This window comes from Dryobates pubescens, chromosome 16, assembly GCF_014839835.1.
Source record: "Dryobates pubescens isolate bDryPub1 chromosome 16, bDryPub1.pri, whole genome shotgun sequence".
Taxonomy (NCBI): Eukaryota; Metazoa; Chordata; class Aves; order Piciformes; family Picidae; genus Dryobates; species Dryobates pubescens.
The window spans coordinates 20774853-20785513 of NC_071627.1; the positions used below are offsets into that span (position 1 = coordinate 20774853).

The following is a 10661-nucleotide window of genomic DNA, read 5'->3' on the forward strand; positions in this document are numbered from 1 at the left end:
CCATGGTCACCCAAGGCTCTCTATGCTCAGATCTGTGAAGGCAGACAGACAAGCTGCCCTGTCCTGGAAGCCATAGGGGAAGAAATGACTTAGGTTTTAAATGCTTTTCCTTCTTGAGGACAACATATGGGACAAGCTCTCACCTCCTTCAGTTGTGACTGCAGATTACCCACCACCACCTACCCTAGACCGTCTGCAGAGCCTTGGACACAGGAAGCTGGTGTCTCTCCCAGGACCCACTCCCTCCCCTGTTTAGCAGGATTTCACCCATCAGCAATCTCCTTAGGGCTGGACCTGACTCTGTGTTGGTATCCCACTAAACAAACATTCACTTACTGAAAAGCTACAGTCCTTCCCTGCCATAAACTGAGCATCCTTAATCTCAATTTGATCTAAAGTGAGCTGATGCTCTGTGGTTCCTCTGCCTGCATTCACACCTTTACCTATTACAAAAATCCAAGGAGATGCATTTCCTTGTAGTACCTGTGTTGCATTAATCAGTCTGCATCTGATCATTAAATCCATGTTTCTGTTGGGTTAACTCACATTAAATAGTCACAGTTAGCATCCTGAGCTCTGCAAGGGGAAGAAAAAGTAGATCCCAAAGCATTTACGTGAGATTCCTGACACTGTGAAAATCAAGAGAAGTCTACCTAGATCAAAACAATTAGCTACTATTAAATGGCTGGGCTTATTTAGACTGTGGAAGTTTAATCATAAAAAAAAAAATTGCATTTTAATTGATTGCTGCTGAAATAATTACAGCACCACCTTTCCAAGAAATAGCGACCATCCTGTATTTATCAACAAAGAAGCCTCCTTTAAATTCAACATGCATTAATCGTTTAATTAAGCAAAATTTAGATCCTCATTTGCCAGCATTCAAATGTTTGCCTACTTCTTCCTGTCTCTGAGAGGCAATTTAAGAGATAAAAAGCAGCCTCCAGAAATCCTCTTTCTATGTATGTAAGTATCCAAGAGAAAAAATAAAAAAGAGAAGAAAAAGGAGTGCTTCATTTCATAGCTGATCTCCATCTAAGCTTGGTGCTGTTGATAAGAACATAAGCACAGAGTGAGTGATCACTACAAATCCCTCTCTAATTGGTGCTCAGAGGCCTTCATAAAATATGAACAGGCTCCAAACTACATGTTCCTTTTCTAATATGCAGAACAGATTCAACTGTTGATATTTTAGCAGCACCCACAGCCCATACTCAGTATGAGGACCCCACAGTAGGTGTAGCTGTGCATATGTGAAAGGAGAAGGATAAATAATTCATTGGTTGTCAGCCTCTTTACAAGTTTTCTTGCAGCTGCTGAATCCTGCTGCTGTCCTATGCAGAGCTCTGTGATCAGGTGTGCATCTCCTCAATATCTCCTCTCAGTGGTCCAACACCTAAGCGTGCAAAAGCCGACAGCTGCATCAGCAAAGCTGCAAGGTTCAGTGCTGAACTGAGGCGTTTAAGCCACTGGTCATCCCTGCAAGGTGCCATGAGTTTTGCAGGGACAGATTTACCAAGCTGGTGACTCACCTTCTGTGAGTACCAGTCAACAAGGCATGTCCCCCAGGTCACTGTTTGGGAAATCTGTTGCTGAGCCATCGACTTCCCTGGGCAGCGGGAGGAACCACCACAGTCTGTCTGACGCTGCCAGGCTCACCTGGGGGACTCCAGCCAGAGGCCAAGTGCTGGAGTCTCTGCATCACAAATTAAATAAAGCTGTGGAGCAGTGGCTGAAACAACTCATGTTCCCCAGGGAGCTGGGCTGTGCACAAGAGAGGGATATGCATTATGTGTGCACCAGTGGAGGTAGAGATGAAGAACGAGAGAAAACTATTCCCAGCACTGCTTGCCTCAAGTAAGCAACCGCGCATCCCTTTGCTGCCAAAGGACGCAGTGCTCATGCCCACTGCAGACCTTCCAGGGATAGGAATTCTCAGCACTCCCCTAAGCTCCAGACCTGCTGTGTCCTCATATTTGGCACAGAACATCCTTCTTCCCACAACTCTCAGCTCCAATCTGCAGCATCAGCCCTGCCATGTTAGGTCTGCCCTGAGCACAGACACAGCAAAACCCAGCAAGGCAGAGTTTGCTAGTGACTGTGTTGAGGCTGTAAAGCACTTGCCCAAACATGGCTGAAGACAGAACCTGTGAACATTTCTTTAAAGCTGCTCAGAAGGGTTTTGCTCTGCTAAGTCACTAAGCAAACCTTTCAGCTACTCACAGCATCATTTTACCCTTTACAGTCCTCTGTCACTGGTATGTACGTCTGCTGAAGGAAGGACTCTAAATTCACCTTTCCCCTAAACCATTGCCTTGGCCTTTGAAGAAATGGATCAAAAATATGAAGTCTCTTCAGTCAAGAGCCTTCAAAGCACCAGGTGTGTATTCTCATACCAGTAAGCCACACCATGCACCCAGCTGCACACACAGAGCCTGTTCATTACCATCTATTCTGTGGGATGGAATGAATCCAGGAAGATATTTCAGTTACTGAAATGTGCTCATGTTTCGGTGATGAAACAACATTAGCATCAACCACACATGAAATATAAGATTGGCACATGTTGCATCTGCTACCTTTTTGTGCCCTTTTTAATGCTTATGGTTTGCTTGAAGTCATGATGGGTAACTCACAGGGACCATAGGACACCGTACATCGATGCTGATAAGAACATAAGCACAGAGTGAGTGATCACTACAAATCCCTCTGTGATTGGTGCCCAGAGGCCTTCATCAAATCATAGATGTTGCCCCACACGGTGATTCACAACCACTGTGTCATGAGAAAAGGTCCACAACTGACTGGAAGCATCTCAAATACAATAATTGTCGCTGGTCTGTCACAGCCACAGCCCAGTGACAATGTCAACAGCAGCCTCCTGATATTTTACAGGTTTATCACTTTCCTGGCTATTGCTGCTACCAATTCACAAGCATCACTAGCACACCATTAATGGCTCCCTATCAGTGTCTCCTGTGCACAAATGAGTACATCTCCTAGTGGAAATTCACCCACTGTCACACCAAAGCTTGCTCACCCTAACTGGCAAGCAGATGCACGTCAGGCAGAGGTAGACAGTGTCACAGCTGATGCTGAGATATGTTTTGCATACGACTTCCTTAGACAGGGTGCTGTCATTTTACTGCAGTTCATCCTGTCACTTCAGCATCTTCAGCCTGCAAGCTGCCCGTCAAGGTTTTATACTTCTGTTGTCACCACTGATTCTTAATATACATTCTGCATTTGGAATGTTGCTGCTTCAGGCGCTTGCCATAAGGACTACATTTAGCACATGAAGCCAGATCCTAGCGCAAGGCTGGATCTTGCCATGGGACTGGGACCATATAGTTTGCCTCAGATGTTCTGATGGAGACTGTAACAGGGACAACGCCAGGTTTACAGGGTCCAAACATCCTTGACTTAGCCATCAGAGAAACAGGCAATGCCAAGGAAACACTATGTTCTCTATCTCCATGGGAACAAAACCTGGTACTTTGCTAGCATGGCCAGTCTTGTCTCAAAAGATAAGGACCACTGCATGGGCAGAGCTTTTCTTCCCTGTAAATAAACACATCCTTCTCCTGATATCTAGTCTTGGCAAACAGGAAGGGAAGTGGCTGGAAGATGAGGAAGGAAATAATGCCTGGCAAAAGTTTCTCTTCATTCCTAGAGTACAAAACGGGGTCTCTTGACGGCATGGTTTTTTGGGTTGAGGGCTTTTTTTCTCCCTCCCCTCTAGGGTACATGGAACAACACCTTCTTTTGAGCTCACAAAACAAATGCTGCCTTCCATAGTCTGGAAAAACTTAGGAAGTTTTTAATTATAAGAGAAGAAAAATGAGGACAAGCGAAGTTGGACTGCGCGGAGTGCTCTGCTGGTCTGATCTAGGACAATGTGCCCTACATAGAGCTCAAATAGAACATCCTTTGGGAGGTTGTCTTGCTTCCATTCAGCTTTTCTGAGACCACCCCCGCCCCCGTGGTTCTAATGACAGATTTCTGAAGCACAAGTAGTATCATGGTCTTGCTATCAATGTTAATGCTGTAAACAAACCCATTAGTGGCAGGCATAGAGAGGGAGGGAAAACTCTGTGCAGATGGAGAATTTATTCTAGTGACATTCTTGCAGTTTCTGCTTTCTTCCTGCCACCAGCACTGAAATAGCTCATCCCCAGCCACAGTCAGCAACTCTACCCCAGGTGGGTGATGGTTTCCCTTGATAAATACACAGTCTGTCTTTTTTTTCCCTTCTATTTGTCTCATTTTCTTGCCAAGGAAGTGCCACTGGATTGAGCTGAAATAGTTGCTCTTCCTTGATGGAAAGCTTGTAGCTGGCAAACAGAGGGATATTAAGGAAAATCAAAAATCTTTAGACATGTCATTAGACACTCAAGTGAAAGCATGGCCAAAATGTTACTTGTCACACTGGCCAGGAAATTCCTGCAATCTTGTCATTGTAAATCCTTCAACTGAAAAAAACATTGCCCTTTTTTTCTTTGCTTTCTCTTTTCTTTTTCTTCAGAAAGCTTTATCAATTCTCCTCCTAGAATCATAGAATTGTTAGGGTTGAAAGGGACCTCATGGATCAGCCAGTTCCAACCCCTCTGCCATGGGCAGGGACACCTCACACTAGATCAGGTTTCTCAGAGCCACCTCCAACCTGGCCTTAAAAACCTCCAGGGTTGGGGCTTCTGCCACCTCCCTGGGCAACCTGTTCTAGTGTCTCACCACTGTGAGACACTGCATTCCTGGTTGGTTTTGGAGGAAAGCATTTTCCCCTTCTGTGTATTCTGTTAGCAGAGAGATCAGTTTGTGTCCACCTCTACCCTGTTCTCCACATGACTAAACTGCAGAGAGAATGTTTTGGTGAATCAAAAGGATACTACAGGCATGAGCCACCAGGAAGCCAGGAGGCTCTTCAAAGGCAAGGGTTCCTCCAGTCCCTCCTGGCAGTCCTCATACACACACAGATGCTCAGAGAGTAGAAGCAATGTCTGACACCAGGTCAAAATGAGAAATTTTTCATGTGTCTCATCCAGACATCATGAGCCCCCAGTGCACAGCACCACTCTATTTTCACCAAGGGAAGCAAATGCTGCAACAGCCCCTGCTGCAATCACAGGTCTGTGTTATGGGTTTGGCTTTCCCCTGGTTCCCTCCTGGTCTTATTTCTTGCTGCTAATCTTGGCACTACCTGGCAAGCCAGTTGTTTCTCTTCCAAACTACATCACATCACGAGAACAGCACAGCTAATGCAGCCTGCTTTAGCAGGGTGCAGGTACATCCAAACATTTAGACTGTGGTCAGAATTCAGTCTTGAATATTTGTTTATAGAGCCAATGATTTTGTTGGTTCTTGAAACTAGAGCCCTCTTACCTCTCTGTCATCATTAGGCATGCCGCCACTCACTGTGGAGCTGGACTCTGCTTGCACCAAGCTGCTGTTTCTGCTAAGCCTTTCTTAAATGACAAGGACAGATGGCTAAACTGGGACTGAAGAAGTTGTTCACACTAAGCAGAGGCTTCTGTGCACCCCGTGGGTGGAAAGGGGTCGTCTTTGTTGTACATCATGACTATAGGAAGTGCAGGAATGAAAACTCAACGTAATGAGCCTGGCAGAGGTTAGAGAAACAAGCAGCAGCATATTGCTGGAGGTTTTCTACCACGTTGGAAGCAATGTAAGATAAAATGCAAGACGTGCTGAATAGCTGCAGCACTGCCTCACTCCTGTGTCTTAGCACAAACCAAAATGATTCAGAAAACCTTTGTGTGTAGGTTTGGGGTTTTCTTGCGTGGACTCTAAAGGCAGGCTGAACGTTTGGAGCAAGACTTCAGACTACAGATGTGTTTCAAACATGAAAATAAAAACCCCAACAAAACATCCCAATCAGGAAGAAAGGAAGCAAGAGAAAGCATGGCAAATGCCACTACTTACAGGTGTATGTCATCTCAAAGCTGTCACTAATGTTCACAATGTCGATCTGGGGAAGGAGCTTAGGGGGTTCTGTGAGCTGAGACAACGCAAACCTGAAAGCGGCATGTTCCTGGGACTGTTGATTAGGAAATAACCCTCCTGGGGAGAAAAAAGAGCAACAGGAACAAAGGTCTTTAGCACACCTTTGCTAGCAACCTCTTCAGTCCAAAATACTCCTGCAAGTCAAGGCTAGAGCTCCCCTGTCCAGTGACTACTTTCACAGTCCAAAACCTTCCAGCATGCAAGACCTGGGGGTTTCATGCCTGCTGCAGGCACACTGGAAGCAGAAAGCCTTTCCAACCCGTGCATTATGTAACACCTGGATCACATATAGGAGCCCTGGTGTATCTCTGGGCCCAGCAGCCTGCAGGTTTGAGAGAAACCAACCTCCTCCCCCCTAACTTTAAGGAAAAGAAATGGAAGCAATGCCAAAGCCATCATTATACAATACTAATGAGAGTTTCCCTCTTTCTCTCACTTGTAATTAGGCTCAGTTTAAATCCTGATGACTAAGAGGAAGGGTTTGGTCCAGAATGGTGCAGGGGTTCCTCCACGCTCTGGGACTCTGGGCGGACTGGCTGAGTCTTGCCCAACAGGCACAGCACTGGGTGGATGGGGACAGGGCTGCGAGAGCCACAGTGATGCGAGACACATGGCCAAACAACTGCTGCTACTGTAAATGTGCTACATGGAAAAATCCCTAAATTTAACAGGTGATGGTGACCAAAATCAAAGAAGGCAAGAAATCAAATGGACCCTCAAATGGATCTATCTGAGCAGAAGTATAGACAAGCCCAGAGTCCCAAGGTGATGTTGTGGGTCCAGACTGAATCCAGACTCAGTCTTTCCCCTTCCACAGACCTGGAACAAAGTGCTGTGATAACCTGTCCCTGGGAAAAGTTTCCTGCTGCTCCCCCAGCAGGAAACTTGGCTTGCAGCAGATCCCTTCACAGCCTCCAGAAAGATGATTGCATTCAGACTGTCTTGTAATCTATATGCATTTAAAGGGAGCACTGCTATTGGCATCTTACGAGCAGGGAAGCAAAGCACTTAGCAACAAGGTAGAATTAAAATAAAGAAGCAGAGAGTATCAGTGCCCACAAATCCAGAACAGATGGCTTGGGGAAGACATAAATGTGCAAGGACCTGCTATCAATGGCACTTTGCACATATCTACCATAGAGGGAATCTCCTTAACTGTGTGGAAAGGGCTATTTCTGTTCAAATATCCCCCCTCCCCCATTCCTCCCACCCCTAGCCTAAACATGGGTGTCAGAGAAATAAGATGTTAGCAGGCAAATTAAGGGATTATATGTGTTGGTGGAAAGGACAAAAATTGGTGATGTTGCACAAATTTGGGGTAAAGGGGAGGCAGGAAGGGAGGGGGGAAAAAAGGATGCAGCATCAACAGCAATAAAAGCACTGATTGTGCAGCTGGACTCAGGCAGGAGTTGCCTGAACTTGGTGGATTAGCAATTGATTGGCATTGTAAAGAGAAGGGAGGTAGGAATGAAAACTGGCATGCAGGGGATGGGAATTTGGGGCTAGCTTAAAATCCATCATCACTAAAGATTAGTGGGAGACTAATAATAAACCTGGGGAGGGAGAGAAGGAGGGAGAGGAGCACTGAGAAGTTACAGGAAGGGAGAAAGGAATCAAACAGGCATTGCTGGTGCGCAGGGGAAGCAAGTAGCATGAAATGAAAAGAGACATCAATGCAAAATCTTCCTCCAATAGCTCTGCCCTTATTCTTTAGCAACAACAACAGAGAGAGCCTGTTTGTTACCTCTCGTCCCAGTTACCTACAGATGAGAGCATCCTCACAAAAATGTATCATGCAACCTCTGATTTTGCAATTGCAGCAGCACACAATGGCAGCCCAGGCATCTTTCAGAGCAAGAAACATTTTTTTTTCGTTGTTGTGCTTCCTCCATTTCAGAGGCACTATGTTGGTGTGTGTGCAGGCATTTATTCCCAATCTTCCCCTCCCCCAAAAGCCAAATTCGTACATCTCTGCTCTTGCAAAGCTGGAACCAACACACCAATCTAGCCCTCGCTGTTCACCCCCTCTCTCTTTCACGCATACACACACATTTTGCCTTTCCAAACAAACAAACAGGTCAGTTTTCTCCCACCATCCTCTCTCCATTCCAAACCACTTGCTGGGGAATATCCCTCCCAAACGGCCCCGGAGCTCTGCACTCACCTATCTGGATATTGTTGGGGAAATTGGCCCCTAACACCGCCCCTAGGAAACTGGTGCAGAAGAAGGCAAAAATGTGCTGCATATTCCCTTTTGCATTGGCGAAAAAGAAGCCCAGCTCCGAGCATAGATTTGATTTTTCCCCGCTCTGCTCTCTTTAGCCGCCTCTCTCGCCTCCCCTCCGCTGCGCCTTCAGGGCTGCGCGTCCCCCTCGCTCGGAATCCAGCGCTCAGTCTGCTGCTCAGCACCGCCTGGCAGCGGGATTAACTGAGCCCCGGGAGAGAGAAAGAAAGAAAGAGAGCGAGCGAGCGAGCCCGCTCCTCAGCCTCATCCCTCCCCCGTCACACACCACACACACGCACATGCACGCACCAAGGCGCTGCCACTCGGCACTTTCCCCTTCTCCCACTTGGAGCTCAATAGCTGGGTCCAGCATCCCATCCCTCCTAGTCCCTCCTGTTCTCCCCACCAGAGGTCCTGGCTCAGGTCTCTAAGGGCAATTCCCACGAATCCCTAAATTCCCGGGTTTCCCCCTCAGCTTCACTTGGCAGGAGCTAGAAGGAACCTGTATATCAGTAGGTGGCAAACTCCTCTAGAGAAAGGGTTTAAACTCCTCTGCCTCTGATCCATCCCTTCCCAACCGGGGCTCTCACCCCTGGGTCCAGGAGTTGAATCAGTCTCTACAGCTCAGGGTAACAAACTGGTTTATGTCCTGCAAACGTGCCTTGGAAGGAAGGATTTCAGAGCAACAGATCCTGAAGGATGAGAAAAGGAACCCCTTCACCATCACCTCTCAGGTTGTTTTCCCCTGCCCATCATTAACCTAGGAGGCTTTTCACCCCTGTGCTTGATGTAGAGGAATCTGTGCTCACCAGCACCATAAGATAGGACAGGCTTCTGAAATTAGGGAGGTTATTTTAGCCTGGATCATCATAGAAACTATTCTGAGGCAGTTCTAGTGAGGCTTTGCTCAAACACAAAGGGGAGTGTGTGAGTGTGCGTGGAAATCAATGAAAGAAGCAATGAAGAAAAGCAGCTTCTATGAAGAACTGGTGTGGTGGTTAATGCTGGGGGGAAAATTTCAACCCACCACAACTGGACATTGAGAAATATTTGAGGAAGAAGTGCTATGGACACAGAGCCATAGCCTTCTCAGAAAGGAGAGAAATTTTACCCATTCCTTTCTGAAACACAGGAAGTCTCAAGCCAAATTTGGGGCATCTCGTGCCAGAACCTGAATGCCCACATCCAAGGACAGAGATTCTGCCATTAGCATTTGCAGCCATCAGCATTAGCCAAGGGTTAAATAGCAGGGAGGAAACAGAAGAAAGGATGTTTGTGGCAGAGGTAGAAATAGGACCCAGAAGCACCATGTCCTGGTTTGGTGCAGGATGCCCTGCTCTGCTCCTCATTCTCCATCTCCAAAAGCACATGGTTAGATTGGAAGAGAATCAAAGAATGGTGACTGATGTTCAAAGTTGGGAGTTTCTCCTTCATAAGAAGCAGCTGAGCAGAAAAGGACTTTGTAGAGTGCAACTGAAAAGGGATGTGACCAAAGCCTATGAAATCTGCTGTAGCACAGAGACATTCCCTGTTGGCCACAGGGTCCAGGCATGATACAACTTCATGGTGCAAGGACAACACTACTCTTCATATCTTCAAACCTTTAAAACAGAGGCAATCTTTTGTTCTGGCAGATCCTCTACTTCCTCTAAAAGAGATTTAGTACAAGTTTGCTCCCTCATGCAGCCCTTCCCACCAGCTCCATGAGAGAGCAGTATCATATATGGTCGCACACTATCTCCACAGCTAAATGCAACAACAGCTGGGAAATCACCTCATATGGCTCTGTGCACAGGCTCTGAGTAAATAAGAATGGACCATGATCTTCATTCCATTCCTGCAAATAAGAATTTGGTTCCCTTAACGTCCTTCTAGACAGCTTTATGAATTCCACTGACTCTTGGGATGAGAAAATGCTTAAATTCCCACATATATGCTAGAGTAATACTCAGATCTCAGCCCCATACTTGTCACATCAGAGAGGAGTTGCGGTGATGTCTGCAACTTTGTGGCCTCTTACAAAGACAACATGCAGAGCTGCACTACAAAAAAAAAACAACCCCAGAGCCTAGAACGCTTACATCTTCCCCAGGCCAAGGAACAAAATACCCTTCTGGGATGGATTCCTTTATTCCCCAAGGCACCCTTGACCAGTGCAATGACTCTCAGTGTCAGAGAATGCAGGTTCATTAGAGCAATTGTTTGGATGCTCAGGAGTCAGCTACAGGTGGCCAAAGGCTGCTCCTACCCTGTGTCACTGCCTGGGTGCTTGGCATCCCAGGGTCATATTCAAGCATAACAAATTTGCATCTGGAGCTGTTAGGTAGCACCTTCATCAGCCTCCCCTTTCACTCCTTGTATTATTTAAGCAGTACTGATTTAAGGCTAAAATAACCTGCTGATAGGTTTTATGGGCTCC

The 10661-nt window shown here is 46.5% G+C and overlaps 1 protein-coding gene across 2 annotated transcripts in view; it reads right to left on the reverse strand.

Moving 5' to 3' along the window:
• Nucleotides 1–8475, reverse strand: part of GRIA1 (glutamate ionotropic receptor AMPA type subunit 1) — a 149253-nt gene extending 140778 nt beyond the window's left edge. For both annotated transcript variants that reach the window (XM_054168545.1, XM_054168544.1), the window contains exons 1-2: nucleotides 8183–8475; nucleotides 5938–6075 (exon numbers count right to left, since the gene is read on the reverse strand). In XM_054168545.1, coding sequence (XP_054024520.1) covers nucleotides 5938–6075; nucleotides 8183–8264 — 220 coding nt within the window. In that variant the 5' untranslated portion in view covers nucleotides 8265–8475. The remainder of the gene's footprint in view (nucleotides 1–5937; nucleotides 6076–8182) is intronic.
• Nucleotides 8476–10661: the final 2186 nt, after the last annotated feature.